Genomic DNA, 25681 nt, shown 5'->3' on the forward strand with positions numbered 1-25681 from the left:
ACTGTCACCAACCAGTGTTTTCTCCCTCTGTGCAAAGAGGGACCAATCCCACCCAGATGGAGACAGACGAGACAGACCGCCCCACCTGTATATGGCAGATGCTGCTCTCTTTAGCCCCTTAGGTCTGTTGGGCTTGGGCTCTCCAGCCATGTTGATATCTGTGTGGAGGGAGGAGGCACAGTCAGATGCTGGCAGCACACGAGCAGCGATTTCTATGTGCTTATGTGAGGTACACATGGACTGTCCTAACTAAACGACCAACAGAGGTCTTCACACATTATTCAGACACACACATCACGGAGACAGGCCTATTTACAAATCAATATACATTCAGACACCTGCATGCATGCTCACAAGCATATCACTCACACACATGCCATGGACATCACATGCACTCTCAGGTACTCTCGTGCACATAAAGACTTCAAATATGTATCTTCACACACACGTTCATGTATCCAGGTAATCAAGTCACACACAAAAATAACAACTATACTCTCAAGTACGTGGAGACTTGACTCCAACATCTATATACAGATATAGATATAGATATGTATATCTATATATCTATATGGATATCACATACACATATATATCACCAAGGCCAAAGGCACATACTTCACCTTGTGCTCCCAGCCCCTCCTCCCAGCTCTCATGAAAAGTTCTAACCTATGCTATCTATAGCCCAATGTTATATAGCTTATGCTAGTCCACTCTGTTCCTTTTTTCTTAGGAATCTGCTTTTTAACTGGAACCATAAGAGACAACACAGAAGCAATTCTGAGAAGCTCCGAAATACTCCCCTCTAGGCAGATTTTATGACTACTTAATTTATAACTTACATGTAATTTACAACTATTTAAAAGTTATAACATTTCAGATAAAGGCAGTGGGTAGTAGCAAGGGAAACAGAAAAGGGCCTAAGAGAGAAGCTAGAAAGTCAACGGTGGAACCTGCTCAGGAGAACACCAGGAGCAAGGCCAAGGATAGACGCTTACCCAGGGTCTGCCCGGCCAGCACCCGCCCATTCTCTCCCAGCACAGCTGCCCGGGCATGACGCTCGTTGGCATACTGGACAAAGGCATAGCCTTTGTGCACAGAACAGCCGGCCACCCGGCCATACTTGGAGAAAATGGTCTCCACATCTGACTTCTTCACCACAGCTGTGTTGAGGTTTCCGATGAAGACCCGAGAGTTGATAGACTTGGGGTCATTCTTGTTAGTTACGTTGCTTGTCTGGATCTTCAAGGACATGGTGGCCACCTGAAGAGAGAGAGCCACTGTGAAGCTGGGTCCCCTAGTTGGGCTCAAGGGCCACCCACAGCCCACATCCTGGCTAAACTGGAAGCCTTTGTGCCCTGCTACACATACACCCCTATAGCATCCAGCCTCCCCTTTTTATAACTTACTGGACTGCTGACCTCACAGTCCCTCATTTGGCACTGGCATAAGCAGAACCAGACCAATTCACAAGGGAGAAAATGCACATTCAGAGGGCACAATGTCAGTGAGCGACAGGGCTAGGATTTGAACCCTGGTCTCCTGAGTCTAATTCTTTTAAACCCATTCCTTCTTTAATGCTTATTGGAAATGTCACCCCATGCAAGATCTAAATTTGAAGACCTTCCATTATTTTTCTTCTGTTCCTTTAATGTAGAACCATGGCAAAGAAGTCACAGGGAAATTGCAAGTAAAACCTGCTCTAGAACAGTACTACATTATGAAAATTGCTCAGTCTGATCCAGACATTGACCTAGCTTTGGCTGTCTTTATTGTCACCGTCATTTTTTAAAAGGTGAGCTAAACAAGCCTCCCTGAGCACTCACTGCAGGCTAATGATGGCACGCAATACTGAGTAATCAGAAAACCCTATAAACAGTATTACTATTGTATTTTATCAGAAATTGACCCCAGTAAGTTCTTAAACTTGCCAGGAATGAGCACTCAAACCCAGGTCAGTTGGTCCCTACAGCCCTTTTTTTTTCCCCCCAGCTCTATCACTTTCCTTCCCAGATCTAAAGCCAATTTAAATACTATAATATTTCCCAGAGAACTGTTTTTAATAAATTAATTTTTTAAAGTTACCCACTTTTACATTGACTCATTCAAATTTTGTTGTTTGCTTAGGTATCATATTGCACCTACTCTTTGCTCTCTACACCCTGGCAATGTCTTTTCCCAAAGGACTGTACAAATCTTTCCTACCCATGACACAGACAGGTTACATCAGAGGACAAGCTCCAGAAGGGAAAAAGAGGCTTGATGACAGTAGGAAAAGCCTAACATTAAGTACTGGTATTTATACTTCCCGGACCAGCCTTCCACTCACTGGCACGGTACAACTCCCTTTTGGAATACTCCTATTTAAATACTCCTGCTGCTGAGCTGCTACAGAAGGTGCTAAAGACCCCAAGCAGTAGGAATCTTTAGCACCAGCCTAAGCTAACCATAAACACCTGCCTACTAACCTAATTCTTTTGGGCAGAGGGAGCTTCTTTTCAGAGAATTAGAGCATAGTCCCGCTGGGAAAGCCGTATTTATTGCTCCACTAGGATAAGAGACCCTTTTCTTCGATCTTTCCTGCCCAGAAGCTGGCATGTTCTGACCAGCAGATGGCAATGACTGCAAGGAAACCACAGGCTGGCCCTGAGAAGAATTCTGAAAAAACCTATTCCTATGGTGGGCTTGCAGTAGCTCCACGGATATACTAGGGTCACGTGTGCACCATCCTAGGTAAAAGACAGGGGCTGAGAGGGCACTGCTATTGATGAAAGGGTTGGTGCCAGCTTTGGAAAGGGCCTGGAAGGGACAGACTCTTTTTTTGTTACTCAGTATACTTCTGCATCCAATCACCATTTATTAAGCAGTGAAGAACACAAAAGATCTCACCCATGAAAACACTCAATACTTACTGTCCATGTGCAGTAGAAAATGCTCAATGTATGTGGGTTCCCCTGGGGACCCCATTGCTCAGTCCTCTCTAATAATCCCTCTCCTACTTGGATGGCAGGGCATTCCAATGTTAATTCCTTGTCCATCCATGGATATACACAGAAGTTTGTGGGGCTCCTCCATGGCCATCATATAACTCTCCTGGCTGGTTCAGCTCAGAGCCATGAGGGGAGGTGTCACCTACTTTGGCTGGAAGGAACCAACCAGTGACCTGGGGTGTAGACCAAGATAGGAAGAGAGGGAGATGATGGTTTAGACCTGTTGGTGACTACTACCCTCTGCACTGACCTGGCAGGGACATGACAGGTGCTAGGTTCCCCAAGACCTCTGTCAGGAGCCTCTAATACCACCAAGCTGTAAGCATTTGTTAAACACCTGTGTTTAGTGATACAGCAGGATCAGCACTCACTCCCTGGCTGGTGAGTAAAGTTCAGGTTTGGCCATACTCTGTTTTTTCTCTTGTCACCTGGGGTTTGGGACCATGTACAGAAAAGGACTTTGCAAATGGTTAAAGCTCTTTATAGGATCTAATTTTGACTAGCTGAACTTCTCTGTTCTAGTAACACCTCAACCAGTACGGTGGATTCTAAATGAGGGTCAAAATCAGACTGGAGCATTCTGAACAATGCCAAGAAAAGGCAGCCAGAAGCCATGTCACACAAAGGCTAGGAGAGAGTATGCCTGTGGCCATTCTGGGTGAGGCATCTGCAGGACCATGAAGAAATGCCCTCCCAAAGCATGCTCCAGGAACCAACCCCTCCCTATCTAATCAGCCCTCTATCTGCTTTCAAAGGCAGCCTCCAAGGGCTGTGTGTGCTGCTATTATGCATACTTCCTAAGCCCAAAGGGACAGCTGTCTGGGGGGATATGAGAAACCTTCTGTGTTTAAACATGTTTATGAGATTCCTACAAGTGAGGGATCAAGTTGGGGGTAGGAAATGAAGAACATGCCCAGACTAGCTCTTCTGGAACTGCTAGGTTCAGGTACAGAATCCCAAAGAGTCAAGATTTCTAAATTCAGACATGGTCTTCCAGGTTGTTATGAACCTTAAAATCTGTCAGCTTCACTTACAACCTTCAAATATTTAGACATATAGTATGTAAGTCTCCATCTGTACACTCTGTTCTGCCCTGCAACTGTTAGAGGCAAGCCTGATGAAGCCTGGGACACACACAGTAAGTGCCCAATAAATATTACGAAGAAAGCAGTAACAAGAGTGTCCCAGGAGCATAGCCCTACCTAAAGGTGGGGTGGTGCACACACCATTGGGGTCGGAGGTCCCAGGCATCTCATTAAAAGACTAGAGTCTGACCCAAACACCCCCCTACCCCCCCAAAAGACCAACCACCCCCAATCCAATCTTCCCCACACAATTCTTTCTTGGTTTTCCCAGGCTTCCCCCCTAGCTTAAGAGTAGGAATCCTAGAAAATATTGACATCCTATTCAGCAGCAGCAGTTTGATTTGATAAGCTATTTCCCCGTGGGCCAAGCTCTGCCTCACAGATTAGCTGTGTAATTGAGAGCAAGGTGTCTACAGCCCCTAGAGGCCCTATGCTTAGCACTGAGCCAAGAAAAGGTGGGTAGAGAGACTGTTCTTGATGGTGGTGGAGAGAGGAAGAAAGAACCAGACTAATCTCCAGAGACTACTGCAATGTCAGATTAGCAGGGACTTCAGTGAACAAGGAGTTTATAGGCCCTCGCTCTGAGGAACAGAGGGGAATGGACTTGGCCACAATGCCCCAGCCCATGAGTAGCAGGGCCAAGAATCCCACTGTTCCTTTAAGTCTAGGGTTCTTATATTCCATTTCCTCTTTTAGGAGGGCGAGAGACAACCCTCAGGACAGTGAGGGGCTGGGAGTGGGCAATCCAGATATGTTGTTTTTTTTTTTTTTTGAAGATTTTACTTATTTATTTGACAGAGAGAGAGTGAGGTCACAAGCAGGCAGAGGGGCAGGCAGAGAGAGAGGGGGAAGCAGGCTCCTCACGGAGCAGAGAGCCCGATGCAGGGCTCGATCCCAGGACCCCAAGACCATGACCCGAGCCGAAGACAGATGCTTAACCCACTGAGCCACCCAGGTGCCCCCAGATACACTATTTTTAAGGAAAACTAGGGACTGGCTCCCAAGTATGTGTCTTTACCTTTACCTGCTGGAGAAACAATTGCTGCATAAAAGCTGGGCCCTTAAGCTAATTAAAACCCACCAGAGACGCAGGCTTTGAAATGCAACTTACAGCTAGAAGGGATACGCTCACTTCTTCAAGCTAGTAAGAAACAGAGGAAATCTGGCAAAAACAAATCGTTTTTCTCAGCTGAAACATTTTAGATGGAAGCTATGTTTTAGAAACCAAGAGCCAGCCTGAACAGGCGGTAAAGTGACAAGGCTTTCTAAAGGCAGAAAAACCCTAAAAGGTACGACCATCCCTGAACTCAGGGTAAATGAGACCTGTCAGAGAACCATCAAGGTAAGAAGAGCCTCTAATTACTCAGTGTCAGACTTTACATATCCAACCTTATCTAATACTCACAACAGCCCTGTGAGGAGTATTTTAAATACGGGAAGGAAGACTCAGAGAGGCCAAATAATGGGTTAATACAGCAAAGCCAGAACTGGAACCCAGGTCTGTTTGACTTTTTTTTTTTTTTTTTTTAATTTGACAGAAATCACAAGTAGGCATAGAGGCAGGCTCCCTGCCGAGCAGAGAGCCCGATGCGGGGCTTGATCCCAGGACTCTGGGATCATGATCTGAGCCGAAGGCAGAGGCTTTAACCCACTGAGCCACCCAGGCGCCCCACAGGTCTGTTTGACTTTTGACCATAGCGCCTATTCATAGAGATGGCTTGGGTACTGATTGCCAAGGTGAGAGAATATGTCACCCTGATTAAATGACAGCCTCTCCTTGGTCCTCATCCCTTTCCCTTTCTACTACAACATCTCATGTCTGCACAGGATTTTATTTTATTTTTATAGATTTTATTTATTTAACAGAGAGACAGACCGCAAGTAGGCAGAGGCAGGGGGAGAGAGAGGAGGAAGCAGGACCCCTGCTGAGCAGCGAGCCCAATGCGGGGCTCAATCCCAGGACCCTGAGATCATGACCTGAGCCGAAGGCAGAGGCTTAACCCACTGAGCCACCCAGGTGCCCCTGCACAGGATTTTCGTGAACAAAACCAGTTTATATTCTTGATCCAGACACTGTCAGTCTCATCTAATAGATGAAAAGCTGAGGGATCAGCAAGGTAAGTGACTTACTTCAGGCTAGTAAAGGGAGTAGCTAAGGGACTTGAATCCAGGCTTCTACACACCATTTCAGCAACTGTCCCAGGCCTCTGGCTCTGCCATGTCAATCATTTCACCCTCCCAGTTCTGGCTATCAGGTTCAAGTCTAGTCTTCAGCATGACCTCTGAGGCACTTAGCCATCAGAATGCCCACTGCCCCAACTCTGTAGTTCCTCCCTGACACTGGATCTCTTCTTCTTAAAAACACCAATTTCAAAAGAAGAGCAGCTGCTCTTGGTCCTGATGCCCCCCAGTGACTATTTAAAGCCTCTGCCTAGGCCAGTCCTACTCAAAAGCTCTGGCCTTATTCTCTAACGTGCAGATGAGGATCACACGAGCTTGTGGCTAGACCTCTGCCCTTAGTTAACTCTGGAGATACTGGGTGGTTTTGAAGGAAAATAAATACCAGTGATGGTGAGGCTACTTCTGGAGAAAGCCAAGCAATTAGACTGATCAGTGCCCAGGGCCTCCTTGGTCCAGAGGCTCCTGGTTAACAGGCGGCCAAGGATGACAGAACATCTATTAATCTCATTAAACTCACCAGGCCCCAGCTCATTAGCATTGCCCAAATGATCATTACTGGCCAGACAGGACTAATTTCCCAAGGAATGCTCTTTAGTTCCTGACAATTCCCACTTCCCTGAGAAACCCTAGCCCCCAATATGTGAATAGTGGGGAGGGAGGGGTGTAGGGGGAGGGGTCCAGGCTACAGGTTCAGCAGGCCTGGCCTGAGCCCTGATGTGTGACCTGCAACAAGTCACACCATTTCTCTGAGCCTTATCACGCTTCTTCTGAAAACAGGAATAATCTTTGTCCCGATTACCTTTCAGATTGGATATAAAATCAAATAGGCTAATCAATGTGAAAGTGCTCTGTTGCATCTGTAACATACTCTAAAAGGATAGAGGAATGTAGTTATTATTACCCAATTCCTATCCACTTCACTCAGTCAACAAACATTTCCTAAGTATTACCCTCTGTGCTGGCACTGTGGAGATGCTGGGAAAGAGTACGCACAGGCCTTGTCTTCTACTTCCTTTTCAACAAAGCCCACTTTCCAAGAACCTGTTTCTTAACTGTTTCCTAACAACAAAGGGGGAAATGCACCTAAAACAGTAGAAAATAGGAGATGTAAACTTGGGACATGTCCCTTAAACTAAGTCTCAGATTCTTCAATTGCAAAATGGGAATTATACCAATGCCCACGATTAGGATTAGAGATAATGGGTATAAAGTGCCTGATACAATGGCTGGGACCAACAGGTAGTTACATAAGAAACTCAAATGCCCTGGGCCCTATGAAAACTCTAGATCATTCACATTCCAGCCCTATGTTCTTTATCCTAATCATCTTCCAGTGCTCCATACTCTGCCTGAGAATAGGGTAGTCAGGGGTAGAGGGCTTACACACACTCCCTCCCTTGTCTTAGTATCTGGAACCAAATCTAGAAATTTCATAAAGGTGCCCCCAACCCATGCCTGTTTTGACAGGCACTAGTCTAAGGAGCTGGGCAGGGTGTCAGGCCTTCTCAGCCAGTGACTCCACTCCTCAGCTGTACCATGAGATTTCTATTCCTATACTGTATCATTGGTATCAGCATCTGATAGGCACTGAGGGGAGACCCCAAAGCAGAGGCAGGGCTGGGGCCTCAGTCACCTTTCCCCACAGAGTACCTGGGTATGTATCCTATCTTCCCTCTATCTTGCACCTTAACTCTACCCGATTGTAGCCTCAGGCTGAGGCTTAGTTAACACTGGTGACAAGCACCCCTTCTAGCTATGGAGGAACAGGCAGCAAGGACTGGGTAAGTACAACCCTGGGCCTTCAACCCCCCATACTAAATTATAGTTAGGGACCCAAACACGATTGTCAACCTCTTTTTGTCAAAGGAAGTCATCCAAACACTACCTACCCATTCAATCATAATTATAGCAATCCAAATACTCACTGGGCCAACTCATTCATCCAGCAACTGGTCGGGTACCTGATCTCAAGAACTCCCAGTACATCAAGGGGACATCCACCAGGACCACAAAGCACATGTGCCCTGGGCTCTGGAATCCACTGCCCCAGAAGCCGCCAGTCCAGGATATCAGAGAATGGGAAGGAGCACTATAGAAGGCTTGACAAAAAGGGACTATGTTTAAGGTGAATTCCAACTGGGTGGTGATGTGGGGAGAGGCTACGCCTGACAGGAGGAACTGTGTATGGTAATAATGTACAAAACATGCCCCTTTCTCCTTTCTGCTCAGCCCTCCCTCCTGCAAGTATATGCAGGGTAGGGCTGGAAATAAATGTTTGAAGTAAGAGAATTTCTTCAGTGCTGTCTCCTCTTCCTTGATAGCTGCATACTAATTCCTGTCTTGAAGAAGAACAAAAAGGGAATACACAATTCAATATGCAGCAGCTTTATACTAGGCACTGTGTTGGAAGTTTTATAGGCATAATCTCTCATAATCCTGACCACAACCCAATCATTCTTCAGATAAAGAAATTGAAGCTCAAAGAGAGCTTAAATAATTTGTCCACAGTTAAGTGGCATGATTAGGAATGTAAAGACCCTAAAGCTTATCTGGTTCTAAAGCCTGTGCTCTTCCTACTCCATTAGATTGCTCCCACTGACCTGCCCTCTTCCCATAGGAAGACTGAACTGGCTTTACTGCTGCTGGGCTACATGACCTCAGGCTCCGGAGCACTTCACCACAAAGGGCCCTTTCAGGGCTAACCATGTGACTGTGATAATCATTACCAACACTTGCTGAGCACTTTTCTTCTGCTGTGGGGTAGGTGATGGTGTGTATTATGCTCATTTCACAGATGAGAAGCCTAAGGGTCAGAGCTTTGTCTTCCACAAGCCAGGAAATGGCAGAGCTGCAGATCAGTCTATTTGAGACCAGAGCTGGTGCTCTAACCTTGGCCGAAAATGGCTTCCATGCTAAGCATACCCTGTACCTGCCGGAAGGTCAGCTTTTAACACCTTCTGATCCTTTGGGCATAAATGCATGGGGTCTTGCAGAGGGCAGACTCTCACGTCCAAGAGCCAGTAAGCACTTGCTGTGAGCTTGGAGAATGGTCCCCCGCCCCCTTCCTACTGCTTAAGGGGCCGGCTCCTCACAGTGATAATGTGGCAAGATTAGTCACTGCTTGCTGTTGGTTGATTATAGCTATTCTTTTCTGTAAATGAAGTTTAAAAGTCATCAAAGGGTCTGTCAGCTGTGACTTATGAGCCTCTTTCCCGCAGGGAAGTCAGGCAGTGACAAATGCCCCTCTCGTTCTGCCATCCATTATGAGTCGGAAGGTGCCATGTTCCAATTACTGGAGATCCCGGTGGAGCTCATGGAAAACCCTGTTCCAAGCTGCGGCCATTATTCAGGCCTGGCAGCGCTGCCAGCAGGGTTACCCTCAGTCCAGGCCCCACTGGGTAAGAATGGAGAAGAGCATGTTTCTGATTTTGTGAGCCAGCCCTTACTATCCCTCACTTGTGTTATCCCCGGTGGGTTTATCCTAGACATATTTCACAAACAAGTAAAAACATGGGTACCATGTGGATGGTCTCAAAGTACCCAGGATCAAGAATGTCCAGACAAACAGACACGAGGAAATAAGGTCATGCTGCCAGGTAGAGAAGGTGGGGAATACAAGGATGCTCAGGAGGGACAGAAGAGAAGATACATAGGGTGTTCAAAGAAAGGAGTGACTGAAGGGGCCCTTTCAGATCATTTAGTGTGATCAACTACCTCAGTTCTCAATATATGCCAAGCCCTGTCCAGCAAATGCTGAGGGACCAAAGATGAATGAAACATAGTCCCTGCTACTGAAGGTGGATGAGATAATTCAGGTCTAAAGAAGTGACTTGCCTGAGGTCACAAAAGTAAGTTAGGGTCAGGGATGGAATGAGAAAGTAGTCTCCAGACCTCTTCTGAAATAGAGAAAGTGGTGATAGCAAGCCTGGCGTGGAGATGGGGAACCTTCTTATGTGCCAGGCTCTTCATGAAGAACATGGCATAATAGTTCAGGGTGTCAGCTCCTGGGGCACCTGGCCGGCTTGGTCAGAGGAGCATGTGACTCCCGATCCTGGGGTTGTTTCAGCCCCCTGTGGGGTGTAGAGATTATTTAAATAAATTAAAAAAAAAAAACTTAAAAAAAGAAAGAGTGCCAGCTCCTATCCCAGTCCCATCTACACACTTCCTAGAGGTTTGACTTCTGGCAAGCCCCTGAACTTAAACAGAGTCTCAGAAAAATGGGGATTTAGAGTTGGGGTGACGATTAAACAGGATAATACAAGTTACAATGGCAGGCACACATTAAGTATCCCAAAATGTTCTTTATCATCAAGTAATTCCTGAAACAACTCTTTGAGGTAGGCATTATTCATCTCATTTTATGGACAAGAAGACTGAAGCTCTTTTTCACTTTGTCACACTAAGTAAGCCAGTGCTTCTCTAAACTATGTGTGGTGAAGAACCACTTTGTTTGTTTTGCTTTTTATACTTCCAATCCATTACAGACAAACACATTTGTAAAATACAATAAAAATGTCAAATTATTGGTTTCTGGGCACTTACTCTCAATTTCTAGACTTAAACGACCCCCAACAGTTGTGGAATCGCATCCATTCAGTGGCTATACTCTAGAAGCACAGCTCTAAGCAATTCTTATTACCTACCCCCCATCAACCTCTATGAAAATCAAAGAAAGAACGGGTTATTTTATTTCATTTCTTTCAAGTCCTTTTAGCCCAATTCTTTTAGACTTTGGTGTTAGACCGATTTACAAAATGATCTAATCTTTTTCCTTTTTGCTTCTCTCAAGAAAGAGAGAACAGGGTCAGCAGGCCAAGGATAGTAAGTTCAAGGACTTGCCACCGAACACTTCAGGAGGTGATTTATCTTGGTCATCTACTCTAGGTCCCGCTATATCCTGCAAGGGAAGATGATCTAGGCTGTCTGAGAATACCACAACCTTCCTGAGGCCTGGGGATCTGAGAGGAGAGTATATTCCTGAAGAGGCTGGTACTTCCGGAGCTTCTCTCCCTGATACAAGATGACATTAGGAAACTAGCCAGGAAGGGAAGGCATGTTGTACCTTTCACAGTCTTATTATCATGGCAGCTACAGAGCAGTCTTCCCTACCCTACGAAGTTTCTTAAAAATAAGATGGAAAGATTCATTCTCCCAATGCCACCATATACCCAAGAGTATGACTGGCTGAAGCAGGTAAGCAGCCAAGACACCACGGTATACCTTGAAATTTTCTAGGTGTATGGCCAAACTCTCATCACATTACAAAACTTTCTGTTCTGAGCCTATGTCGTGCTATCTTTCAGCATAAACCAAAGTAGAGTGGATCACAGGATATGGTGTAGAGTAGAGAGGAGTATTAACCTGCTGCTGTGAGGGGCGGCCTGTCACCAAGCAGGAGCCAAAACCTGCATGTTTATTCCCACATAAGAAGCCATGTAATCTAGTGAAGAGAGCAGCCTCTGAGGCCAAAATGCCTTCATTCTGTCATTGAACTAGCTGTGTGACATGACCTTTGGGTAGTGTCTTAAGTTCTTAATGCTTCAGTTATCTCATCTGTAAAATGGGGGCAGCAATAAGTATCTCTGGGGTTGCTGAAGGGTAAAATTTAATGTGCTCAGAACAGTGTCTGGCACATTACAAAGTATGCAAATATTAGCTACTGCTGCCATTGTTGTTATTGCTGGAACCTGCAAGAACTCCTCCTTGTGAGTATTAAAGGCAAGGTGGTGGATTCTGCTGTGATAATGTCACCCAGAACAGAATTGTGATGAAGAACACTAGCACTGTAGATACAATAATCTCTTCAGGTGTCACCAAAACGCTAGTATTTGGAAACGTGTCTTGAACTTAAAAGGAATTACAGGAGTAGGCACTCATTAAGTGCTGAATGAGGGGCACTTGGGTAGCACAGCTGGTTAAGCATCAGACTCTGATAATTGGCTAAGGTCATGATCTTGGGGTCTTGGGATTGAGTACCAAGTCAGGCTCTGTGCTCAGTGTGATCTGCTTTGAGATTCTCTCTCCCACTCCCTCTGCCCCCCCATTCATGCGCTCTCTCTCTAATAAATCTTAAAAAAAAAAAAAGTGTTGTATGAATAAATGAGTAAAGCAGCATCCCTCCCACCACCACCCCTGCAAGAGAATACAACTTGAGAAGCAGATCAGGAAGAGGCCCCTCCCTAGATAAAGATTTCAAAAGGCCTCTCTGTACCTTAAGGACCCAGAAGGTAGGTTAAGCTTCTCTTCTGGGCAACAGGGCCCCAGGGCCCAATAGTGCAAGAAACCTCTACTTGCTGCTCATTGTTCTATGTCTCTAATGTAACCTCCACATCCTGTGGCTACTCTATTCTGAATGAGGCTGCAGAAGGCTGTGCCATGGTAGTGCATGTATATTATCCCATTTTCCAGCCTACCTCAGAAGTAGTAAGGGATATGAGGAACATAGAGAAGGAGGGCTAACACCTCTCAAGATAGGGCCTGCAGTAAGTTAAAACAGCAATAGGGGATTACCAGCTTTGGATTTCTGCTTGCCTGTGGAGCCCTGGGTCCTGAATTCCACCTCTACTAGCTGTGTGAACTTGGGAAGGCACTTCACCTCTCCCCAATTGCAAAATGGGATAAAAATCCCTACTCTACACACTTGCAATGCAGGCTGTTGTGAGGGTCAGCAGAGATAACATATGGAAGTGTACTCTTTTACATGAGATGTGCTTCATAACTATGGACAGGAGTATTGCGTGGATGGACTGCTGTGGCAGGTCTTCCTAGACAGAGGGACCTGGGCAGGAAGCCAGGCGGCTGGAGGCAGGGAGTAGATGATGTACAACCTGGCACTTCAGCCAAGCACTGTGCCCCTCAGGTGTAAGGACAGTTGATTAAAATCCTTTCATGTGGAATCAGTATTTTGCTCATTACAACAATCTTTCCTTGAAATACTGAATTCTACCCTTCATAGCCCCCAAAAAGCTTGATCCTGAAGACAGCAAATGAACTGACATACATATGTTTTTCTAATTTCCTACATTCAGACATAAGGGAAGAAACCTGACTTCTCTCCAAGATGCCGATCTAAACACATCTTAGAGCTCACTCTAAGCATGACCCCATAGTTCCATATGTTTGGACCAAAGGGGACCACTGAGAGTGACGTCACAGTCATAGCCACTCTGCCTTTGTCCCTCTGGTAACAAATTAACTCCATAAACATCACTAAGCATCTGTCTCTTGAGTGATAAAGCAAGTGTGTTCCTGCCACCTCCTGTTTAAAACTCTTCGGTGCCTTCCCACCACCAAGGTTCAAGTTCGACTCCTTTAATGTGGCTTAGAAGCCTCTTCATGAGTTAAGGTTATCAAATCCAAACACAACAATACTCTAAGAGGTTGTAGGTCACACACTCACTTTACAAATGAGTAAACCCCACTTCAAACAGGCAAAGTCAATTGCCCATGGTCATACAGTGAGCAAGTCGACATGAACTGAGTACTTCTGAAGGGCTGGTATCAGACTTCAAAGTACAGAAAGTCTAAAATCACCTTTTCTTGGACAAGGCTATATGGGACAAGTATGGGGACAGGGCATCATTTAGCTCAGACAAACCCTTCCTTTCAGCGAGCTGCTTAGATGGTATCCCTTGCTGGAGGCTGTCAATCTTATACCATCACAGCAGCACCATCATTAATAAACTTGGCATAATGATCACAACGTTTGTTTGCATGTAATATGGCACACATTTGCATACCTAAGCTCAAGAGGCACTGATGCCACGTACATCAAGTACAAGCCAACCAAGGAACCACAGCAACTTGGAGTGGGAGGGGAAGCCCCCAAGACAGCAAGCATAACATGCCAATACCTAACGAACTTCTAAACTAGTCAGTTCAACTCATGATGACACAAGCAACTGTGGTATCTATGGTCTTTTCCCCTGTCATCACCTTAGAAAGAGTTAACTAACCCTTTCTGGTCCCTTTCTCCTCAAAAAAGAGATACTACACTAAACAAGTTTCTACACTCCAATAGCTGGTTAAAAAAACAAACAAAACAAGTTTACCCAAAACCTTAATAGAGGTCTCAGCTGTGGAGTAAAAGCATGGGCAATGGAACAGAAAGACCAGGATTTAAATTCAGGTAGTGCATGTATATTATAACTTACTTATTAGCTCTGTAACCTTGGACAAGTCATGAAACTCCCTGAGCCAATGTTCTGTACTAGGCATATACTGCACCCATATACTGAATCATCCATCCCCTCATTCACATAGTAAACCAAGGTATGCTAATTTGGCCTCCTAAAGATTTTCAGAATGTAGCCCTGCTTCCATTCTTATTACCACTCCCTGAATTCATCCTCCACACAGTCACTGGAATAATATCACCATATCACTCCTTTGCTTAAAACTGAAATTAAAGTTTTGCTTTATTATTTTAAAATTCTTAGCCAATAATTTGGATATTTGTACTATTTAGTGTGTTTATTTTTTGAAATTACCATAAGAAATCACCTAAACCCCTATTCCTCTCTAGGATGGAACTCCTATCAGCATCTTGGTATAGTTCCTTCCAGTGTTTTTCCTTTTACATTATATTTGGAATTCAGAGTTAAATCGTTTATCCAATTTTGTAGCCTAATTTTTCAATTAACATTATAACATATACAGGTTATAACATATTTGTCTTCATTGCTGCATAGTTTTCAATAAGCCCCATTTTTTAGGACTACTGTTTTTAGTAACTCATAGTTTTCTCCTGAGTGAACTACTTATAGTTTAGACTAGTTGTAGTCAGGTGATCATTTATGCTTCTCCCAATTTCTCATGATTATAAAAATAACATCATCAAAGGTAAAGTTTATTTTATATACTTGATTATTTCCTTAGGACAGATTCCCAGAAGCAGAATTACTGTGTCAAAATGTATGAACACTTTTAAGGCTCTTGAGATACACTGCCTAATTGCTTTCCAAAAATGCTGTACCAATTTATACTGCTATCGCCAATGAATGCCACTTTCTCTTTTTCCTTTTTTTAAGATTTTATTAGAGAAAAAGAGAGAGAGCAAGACAGCACAAGGCGGGTGAGGGTCAGAGGAAGAAGCAGACCTCCCACTGAGCAGGGAGCTGACTCCTGGCTCGATCCCAGGACCCTAAGATCAGGACCCGACCTGAAGGCAGATGCTTTATTGACTGAGCCACCCAGGCACCGTGTGAATGCCACTTTCAGGGCAACCTTACCAGAACTGTGTATTACAATGTGGGGGCAGTGGGAGGATGGAGAAGTGGGGGTTAATTAGGAAGAAAAAGGCAAATCCTCATTGTTGTTTTCATGTATATGTGCAGATAACAATGTCCTGTGTTTATTAGTTTTTGAGTCTACAGGGTTTTAAATGCCACAAAGAAGTTATATAGGTTCCTAGGCAGAGGGATAATGTGCTGAAAGTTATTTATCTGCTCATTTATCAGAAAACCATTTATTTTGCACATATTACTGCCAGACACTATACGAAGTATAGATGAACAAAGTACAGAGAATTCACAGTCCAGTGGTAAAGATCTCAGAAAAACCAGAACTTAAATTTCATCTTGATAAGGGCTATGACAAGACTTAGGAACTCAAAGGACAGCACAGAAGTGAGAGAAGTCTGAAAGGACTCATCAGGAAGTTCTGATCCTGAGGTGCCTGGGTGACTCAGTTGTTAAGCATCTGCCTTTGGCTCAGGTCATGATCCTAGGGTCCTGGGATCCAGCCTCACATCAGGATCCCTGCTCAGCGGGAAGCCTGCTTCTCCCTCTCCCACTCCCCATTCGTGTTGCCTCTCTCTGGCTCTCTCTGTCAAACACATAAATAAAAAATCTTTTAAAAAAGGAAGTTCTGGGCGCACCTGAGTGGCTCAGTGGGTTAAGCCTCTGCCTTCGGCTCAGGTCATGGTCTCAGGGTCCTGGGATCGAGCCCTGCATCCTGCTCTCTGCTCAGCAGGGAGCCTGCTTCCCTTCCTCCCTCTCTGCCTACTTGTGATCTCCGTCTGTCAAATAAATCAATAAAATCTTTAAAAAAAAAAAAAAGGCAAGTTCTGATCCTGTCCAGAGGGGATGAGGTAGTCAGCCCATACAAAAATGAGAGAGAGAACATTTAGGAAAGAGGAACATGAGCAAAGCTGTGGTAGCTAAACAGAGTTTCCATATTCAGGAAACAATAATATGTACTGTGGTTTGGCTGGAATGCAAGGAAAGCAGAGCGCCTGGCAGAGGCCAGGTTAGAAACGGCCTTGCAGGCCCCCAAAGAACCTAGACTTCAGGAAGCCACCACCCACCCCTATGTCACATGCAGGACAGTGTTCAGTAAGGAGGCACTCCTGAGTCCCTACAGCTCTTGAGAGTCTGAGCCACATAAGTCAACCCCCTGATCATCCCATCAGTGTTGACTCCTTTTTGTCTCATGTATCTCTCTTCTCTCACCAAGCACCATAAAACTTTTGGGGCACTTTTCACATCACCTAGCATATTATTAGATACATGGCAGGAACTCCAATAATGCTCATGGATCGATTAAGTAGAGGTACCTCATGCAATAATACACACAACTCATAGTGCCCTTGCTGCCCTGGCACAGCCCCTGCCAACCTCAGCAGATGCTCGGTCACTGCCCCTCTTGGCAGATGTCCTGTCTCAGAAAGCTACCTCCCCCTTCTTGCTCATTCTGCCAAATAAAAAAAAAATGTGCCCGGGTATAAGAAGCTATAAAGTCTGTGATAACTAAGGAGCACACAGGGTGGCCGGGGGGAGGCCTGAGGGACATAAATCCTTCCCCATTGTACATTCCTCAAGCCAAGGACTCCCTCAGCTCTGCTGGCAGTTTTGGAACACTATCTCCCCCCTCCTCCTCCCCTCCCCCCGCCATAAAAAATAAAATAGGTTTTTCCAAATGAGCATGTTAAAAGTCTCCTTTGAGCAGCTGCTGACCTTTCTCTAAGGTATTACCTACTTTCTACATTAATAACAGCTGCTTTAATGAAGACAAGGATATTAATAGGATGATTATTTCAACAATTAATATAATAGTCATTCTTACCCTGCTAGTTGTGGTATGAGCCATGGGCAGTGGGATCTGACTTGCTGGCTAACATCCATCTTACAAAACTGTATTAAAATGGTCTGTTTCTGTGTTATCTCCTTTCATACACTGACTATGAATTACTGATGGCAAGGACCACATTCTTTCATTTCCGCATCCCCTCTGCCTTTCAGGATAGGCCCTGGCCCAGAGTGGGAGCTCAGGGAGTATCTGCTGAAGTGAACTTCATGTACCACTGCCCCTGCCACCCCCATCGTCCATGCCTCTTAAAGAAGCAGGCTGGGGGCGCCTGGGTGGCTCAGTGAGTTAAAGCCTCTGCCTTCGGCTCAGGTCATGATCCTAGGGTCCTGGGATCAAGCCCCACATCCGGCTCTCTGCTCAACAGGGAGCCTGCTTCCTCCTCTCTCTCTCTCTCTCTCTCTCTCTCTCTGCCTACTTGTGATCTCTGTCAAATACATAAATAAAATCTTAAAAAAAAAAAAAAAAAGCAGGCTGTACAGAGAACACAGCCAAAAGAGTCTGGAGAAAGAGAAAGGCGGCCTTTCTGTAAGGGCCTAATCCACCTCAGCCTTTAGAAAAGTCTGTTATATCACGTAATAAATAAATGATCGTTATGATATATTGATTATGTGACAGATGCACTGCTAAGTATTTTACTTCTCATTTTTACAAGTCTTTGAGGTAAGAATTATAGGAAGGTCACAAGAACCCTTTCTGAGGCCCTTCAGAAGAATGACTTCGTGGAGTTAGACGACCTGGGCTCACATCCTAGCTTTGCCATAAGATCCTGGATAAATGACTTAACCTCTCTGGGTCTTAATTTTCTCATTTATAAATGGAAATAATATTACAGTATCTTCCCCCAAAAGTTGTTGAATTCAATGAGAATTCAATGAGATCATGCACCATCAAATTCAGCATTCAGGAATTTCCTAAATTAAAGTACTACTGGCCCCACTGTTCCAAATATCATACTCTTCTTGTTGAGTAAGGTTAAGAAAGAGATTGCTTCAACAGTATAGCAGGACCAGAGCCAATTTCTGATTTGGTGACAGAGGCTAGGGCAAGGAGTTCTCTGAGCACAAATCCACTGATGTGATGCTCCTGATGAAAACTCTTCAGAAAAGCCTTTGTTTCCCATCCCCCAGGCAGATCCAGTCATTTCCTCCTCTGGAACCCAATATCCTCTATAGATCTCTGCTGCAGCAACGTTTGCTGCACTTTTGTATTCACACACCTGTCTCTCTCCAGGACTCTGAAATCCCTGAAGACAGAGACTCTTCCATTAATCTTTGCAATCGGAGCCTCTGGCACTGCCCTGGCAGCCAGTAGATGCTCAGTGAATTTCTGCTAGTAAAGAGGTAAAAGAATCCTAGGTGAATGCTGTTTCAGTAAATGGTTTCCCAGTGCTCCTGACAGGCAAAAGTAAACTGTACAGGGTGCCTGAGTGGTTCAGCTGATGAAGCGGCTGTCTTTGGCTCAGACCATAATCCCAGGGTCCTGGGATGGAGTCTCACATCTCACCTCTGGCTCTCTCTATCTCTCATGAATAAATAAGTAAAATCTTAAAAATTAAAAAATAAAAGTAAACTGTACAGCTGGTGTTCATGAGATGAGCCCAAGTTCCTCACCCACCAGGATGGCAGAAAAACAGGTAAGACAGTGATGAGAGTGAAAACAAAGGAGAGACAGAGCAAGAAGCTGGGGACCATTGTGTTCAGCAGACTACAGGTAGCAGAGGCTCTAAAGAGAGGTTGACGGGCACCTGGCTGGCTCAGTCAGTGGAGCATCCAACTCTTAATCTCAGGGTCATGAGTCTGAGCCCCACCATTAGGTGCAGAGATTAATTTTTAAAAGGGGTGGGGGTGGGGAGGTTGAAGCTGCAGCCCAGAGCCTGCTGAATCTGGGCTTTCCGTGGGGAAAGAGGTACAAGTTCCTCATCAAGTGAAGAGTAGCAAAGGCTAGAAACCTCCATCCCTGTCACCAATCAACACAGCAAGGGACACCCAGCCCTCCCTCTCTGAATTATCTGGCAACACTGAGTAAGCCCAACTACTGAGTCCCACCATGCTGGCTTGCTGGAAAGAGCACTGATCAAAGAGTTTGAAGACGGGAAGTTCATCCCTGAGAATATACTAATTTTTCATCTAATAAATACTTCTCGAGTATCTACTATGTCAGACTTGCACTAGGGACCTATAATACAACCATGAATATATCACTAATTCGCTGTCAAACCTTAGACAAGTCACGATCCCTTCTGAGTCTCAGCATACTTATACACAGGTAGAAGATAACCTCGGTCACAGAATTGTTTTGAGTATCAGATGTGGTCTGAAAAGTATACTGCACAACTCTGCAAATGCAAAGGCGATGTTTTTAACTAGATCTTAACTACAAAGCTTAGCAAAATGCAAGGATAGTGCCCACTAAATGTCAAGGACAACTCCCTCTGCCTCGGTCTAGACAGAAAGCCAGCAGCAGATTTCTACTGCTAAATTCTGTGGTGGAGATTGCGATGGAGGAACAGAAATTTGGCACATTCTCTTCAAACCCGTCTCAGAAGCTTCCCCATAGTTACTAGTGTCAGTGTGCTCATCACTGAGAACTCAACTGTGAGTATCTCAAATAAGCCCTTGGATGCAATGGAAACTTCTTAAAGAATAGACTTTAAGGGGTGCCTTGGTGGCTAAGTTGGTTAAGCGACTGCCTTCAGCTCAGGTCATTATTCTGGAGAGCCAGGATCAAGTCCTGCATCAGGCTCCCAGATCCAAAGGGAGTCTGCTTCTCCCTGACCTTCTCCCCTCTCATGCTCTCTCTCACTCTCTCTCCTCCTCAAATAAATTAATAAATATTAAAAAAAAAAAAAGAAAGAAAAGAACAGACTTTAAAATGTTTTGGATTTGGGGCGCCTGGGTGGCTCAGTGGGTTGAAGCCTCTTCCTTTGGCTCAGGTCATGATCCCAGGGTCCTAGGATCAAGCCCCGGGTCGGGCTCTCTGCTCAGCGGGGAGCCTGCTTCCTCCTCTCTCTGCCTGCCTCTCTGCCTACTTGTCATCTCTGTCTGTCAAATAAATAAAAATTAAAAATCTTTTAAAAGTAAATAAATAAATAAAATAAAACATTTTGGATTAGAGGAACCTTTCCAGACATTGAGCTAGTGACCCAGCCCCTGGTCCTTCAACTGTTGTTTGGAAACATTTGTTGGCTATTAAGCCTGTTGTTTCCTAATCTTTCTGTTTACTGGGATAAACACATCAAAACCGAAAGCTTTATGCTCTAACAAGACTCTGATTACTGGTCTGCAGAATCCTCCATAATTTTATGATTTGTTGGCCAGAAGAGGAAGAATGGTGCACTACAAATAGTAGTGTGGCCCAAGAGGGAGTCAGGCATCCTGAACTTGATTCCACTGTGGAGTGGTTCTGGAAACTTGGTTATAGACCGCAATTACCTCAGCCAGAAAACAGAGGAATTAGATCAGCTCAGTGATGCATGAACTCTTCCATGGAAGAGCAGTGTTCCTCAAGATGTTAATGACAGTGCCTCACAAAAGGGGCTCTGAGGTCAAATACAAATAGGAAAGCTGGTGTACTCCATCTCCCCCCAACACACTGCTCTGCCGAGTCCCATGCACACTAGGGCTCTAAGAAGTCAGCAGTAAAGAAATGTGCTTTGCCTTTTTTGGTCTGACTTCTCCCAGTTTATTAACATCTTCTCTGAGAAAGACACACTAGGACAGACCTCTGGTATCTCTATCCACTCTAACCCACTATGGTTTGTATCAGAGGTACTTAGCCAGTATGCCCCAGCACCCCTGCTTCCCACTAATTCAGTTCTCTTTCTTAACCCAGTAAGGCACTTAAATGAAACCTTGGTTAATAGAAATGTATGACATATAACTCATTTTGCTGTAAAGAGAGTACTAATTTTCAAAAACTCAGAATACAAGAACTTAAAACACTGAGATGGAAAACCTGCAGTTACTGAGCTTCTAATACTTGTTCTATACACTCTTGGCATTTTTTCATTCATTACACCATTTAATCCTTAGATAACCATAAGACATAAATACTGTTATCCTATTACAGAGAAGGAAATGGAGGACTGGAGAGGCTAAGTAACCTGCCTGGTTATGCAGCCAGCAAATGGTGAGCACCAGATTTCAAACCCAGCACTACCAGTCTCTCAAATCTTCGTTCTGTTTAGTGACTATCAGTCACAAACCTTCCCTGGTCTCGACTATAAAGTGGGAATGGTAATCCTTGCACTGCTTCCCTCACAGAGTTTCTCTAAGACTCAAAGGCAGTAACAAGCATGAAAGAGCTCTGTAATGTATAAAGACATGAATCTGAGGGGCACTTGAAACACTGTGAATAAATGTTGGTATTTCCCTCCATGATTTGTAAGGTACCTGAGGTTATTATATGATTTCCATCACGGAAGTCAACTGCCCTAATCCCAGTCGCTCACCACCCCACAGTGCTCCTTAGAATTTTCCAGTTAAGATTTTGGATAAAGAAATAATAATAATAAAATTTAAAAATAAAAAATAAATCAAGACTTCAGATAAATAGGAAACATGTTATTTCTCAGTAATGACTACGATTCAGTGTTTGTCCAAGTCACATCAAGCAGCGAATCTGCTTAAGGAGTCAGTAGTAAAGGCAGTAGCATAGGTAGGAGCCTGGTAGGAGGCCTATGGACAGAAGAGACGCCAGAATAGCTGTGGGACAAGACCCCTTAACCTCATTTTAGAACATTCTGGGGGAAAAATAGGTCCAAAGGGTCATTTGGAACAGCAGGTCCTAGAAGCCTTTGTATGAAATATATCCAGGAGACCAACAAGTATGTGTGTGTATGGGAGAGGGAGGTGGTGGAGTGAAGGGAGATGGGAGCTTCACTTTGTTCTGGGATAGAAAACTACCTTGGGCAGGGGCCTAGGGACACAAGCAGCTGTATACGGATGTAGGGCTCTCAACTCATCCTCTAGCCCTGCCTGGGATCACACCCTCATGATCCACATTGCTATGGCCATCTGCTCCCTCCAGCTTCTGGTGGACTAAGGCCAAAACCAAGAGCAAAGCATTCTTGGCACTGGGCCCTGGCTGGGGACAGAGAAATAAATAACAGAAGTCCCTGCTCTTAAGGAAAGCACTGGACCAAGATGTTTTGAGCCTAACCAGAGGCTCCCCTGTATAGTAAAGTCTCTGGCTCACGGGGTATATTCAAGAATTATATGAAATGGGGCACCTGGGAGGCTCAGTTGTTAAGCATCTGCCTTCAATTCAGGTCATGATCCCCGGGTCCTGGGATCAAGCCCCCATCAGGCTCCCTGCTTGGTGGGAAGCCTGCTTCTCCCTCTCCCACTTCCCCTGCTTGTGTTCCCACTCTTGCTGTCTCTATCAAATAAGTAAATAAAAATCTTTAAAAAAATAAAATAAAATAAAATAATTGTATGAAATGAATCAAAGGAGCCTACCTTCTATAATTTAAGAGTACCTGTTTGGTGTCAGGAGCCCTGGATTCCAGTCCTTGTGAATAATTCAGTAAACTCTTAACTTCTGTGGCCCTCAGTTTACCCATCTGTACAGCAGGCTCTGTCTACCCTCATAAGATGGTATGTGTAGCTAATTAGAGAATGGTTGAGACACACTCTGTAAATGGCATGACATGGAACAGCAGAAACTGATACTGGGGAATAACGTCTTAAAAATTCAGAGCCCAATCTGAGAAAGACCTGAAATAAGCTCCCTTTCTTTCTCCCCAACCAACTTAAGTCTGCCTTTCTCACAGTGGAGATGTTCTTTGCATTTCTTGTGATGGAAGAGGGAAATGTGCTACACAAATAGGGGATAGAAAGGTTGCCATCTTTCTACTTTCAAAAGTTTATTCAGATTTACTGTAATAATAACAACTAATTGTTAATTGTTAATATTCATAATTCATAATTCATAATCCTAGCTTTTGTTAAACAAAAGCTGTGAAACCATGAACAGGCCTTAATATCTGTTTTAGTTTCCTCATCTGTAAATCAGGGGGAAGTTTCCAAACTGATGATTATAGTTAAGATTAATTAATTAATGGTGGAAAAGTATTTTGTAACCCACAAACTGCCACACAAATGCCAGTTATTACAAAGCTGTCTTCCCATCAGCTCATGAGCCACACAGAACAGTGGTTATCACCGCTTGACAGGTGAGATAATCAAAGCCCAGAGAAAATACTGACAGTAACATTCAGCTCTACTCCAGCTTCCTGCAGCAGAGGAATAAATTCTTTTCATTTATTATAATAATGTTATATTATTATAATAAATTCCTTTGATTTATTATAGGAGTTGTTTATTAGTCTGTTTGCCTCATTAAACTGACATTATCTCTGAGACAGGGGACTACAACCATCTTATGCACTTTTGTATCTCGAAGGTCAGCATGGCACACCTAAAAGATGTTAAATGTTGCCTTAAAGACGACCAACACTGGTAGCAGAAACACGTCCAGAACCCAGGATGCCTAATCTAGGGTTCTTATAACCAAAGAGAAAGTGGCCTAAACCTCACAGATTTGACTCAACAACTCCTCTCGTCTTTAATTCTCCCAAACTAGCAAGACTCAACTTTCCATTCCTGGAGAGTCTTTGGGCCTTTGTATGTGCTGGTCTCCCAGCTTTAAAATACTCTTCATCTGCTTCTTTGCTGAACTAATTCCCAGTCACCCCTCAGATTTGGAGGCCTTTCTAATCTAATACTGGGACAGGTTTTCCTCCTGTGACTCTTTTGTTTATCACAGAATCCTGGCACACAGATGTGTCAAAAATATCTCCTCAAAGTAATACCAGAATGAATCTAATACTGGCTCTAGAAATCCAAAGGTGATGCAGGGAAAGCTTCCTGGCCTGGAAGTCGGGAAGCCTAACTGACTCTTAATTCTAGCTCTACCACTACTGTGTTCAGTGATCTTGAGCAAGCCCCAGTCCTTCTTTGGATAATCCATAAGTAAGCTATTATTATCTATTAATCATCTCGAAAGGTCCTTTCAGCACCGACAGCATACCAGACTTAGACTCATGCTAAATCCTAAGTGTGAGGAAATTTGGAGGCCAACTGTGTGCTCCATAATATGGGAAGCCCAACATCCCCACTCCACAAGCAGACTTCACTGTCAGCAGCCTCCAGCCCGTTGGTTTACTTAATTCCTCCTGATGAAGTGCCAAGAATAAATTGTAGGTAAGCAGCAGAGCATTTTAATGAGTCCAGAGCCTAATGAATCTTTTCCTTCCTGTGTCAATTAGAATTTCAAAGCTAGGATCCCCAAGGACCAATTTATTGGGAACAGAGAGAAGCCTTTTTGTTCATCAGCTGCCACCTGAGCTACCTGCCCTGGTCCTCTGTCTGCTCTGTAACAATCCTGCTTACTCAGCTATACCGCCTGGGGAGTCAGAGACTAGCCTAAGAGGCTCCTTCTTGCCCAACATTTCTGGGGCCGGAACCTGAGGAAGGAAAGGAGGGATCCAGGGCATTGCTGGGGGCACGTGGGAATGGGGAGGTGATCAGAGAATCAGAGCCACCTTGGACTTTAATGCCACCTCCTAAAGACACTGGTCTTCACAGAGCTAATCGCAACAGATCAATTTGCCATTTGCTCAGTATCAGGTATTGTATGACACCTACCTACCTAAGTATTCTGAATCCTCACAACACCATCAAAACTGTATCAATAGCACTATTTTACAGACAGGGAAACTGAGGCTCTGAAGGTAAAGTAAGAATTAGACTAAAAAACACAATTAGTAATTGGCAGACAGGGATGTGAACTCATATCTATGTGACCCCAGAGACTGGGCTCTATCAAACCACAGCAACCTTTTCCAGGGGGAAAAGTCAGGGGCTGATGTCATGAATGGCAGAAATGAGTCTGTGGGCAGCCACAGCCATGCTGGGATGCTTGCCACCGATACACTGTCTTTTGCCTAGGCACAAGCAAGGGTGGCTAGGCATTGCTGGTCCTCTCAGTCAATGAAATTGGCAATCCCCTTATCCTCTGAACATAATCCAAGCAGAGTCACCACCACCAAGGCTCCTACTCTAGAAATCTTTTGATTTATTTGATTTGAGAGGAGTTGCCAATCCTTCATCTAATGGCTCCCAGGCACCCAGTTCTCTGCCTCCCCATCTGGTCCTCTTCAAGTCATATAGGGCCAGCCCAGTTACTACTGCTCCATCATCAACACATTTTCCAAGGTGAACAGGTAAGCACGTCAGGTTTCCAAATGGTTACAGGAGGAAATCTTAGAGCTCTCATGAAAGAAACATTTAAGAGTGAGGTCAAGAGTCTTATCCAAGTTTACACAGATAGAAA

At 44.4% G+C, this 25681-nt stretch overlaps 1 protein-coding gene across 6 annotated transcripts in view; it reads right to left on the bottom strand.

Moving 5' to 3' along the window:
* The window catches only part of RALY (RALY heterogeneous nuclear ribonucleoprotein), an 80922-nt gene that overhangs the window by 6390 nt on the left and 48851 nt on the right, over nucleotides 1-25681 (bottom strand). For all 6 annotated transcript variants that reach the window (XM_080812835.1, XM_080812832.1, XM_080812836.1 and 3 more), the window contains exons 3-4: nucleotides 999-1263; nucleotides 86-158 (exon numbers count right to left, since the gene is read on the bottom strand). In XM_080812835.1, coding sequence (XP_080668961.1) covers nucleotides 86-158; nucleotides 999-1254 — 329 coding nt within the window. In that variant the 5' untranslated portion in view covers nucleotides 1255-1263. The remainder of the gene's footprint in view (nucleotides 1-85; nucleotides 159-998; nucleotides 1264-25681) is intronic.

The sequence above is a fragment of the Martes martes genome (genome assembly GCF_963455335.1).
Source record: "Martes martes genome assembly, chromosome: 9".
Taxonomy (NCBI): Eukaryota; Metazoa; Chordata; class Mammalia; order Carnivora; family Mustelidae; genus Martes; species Martes martes.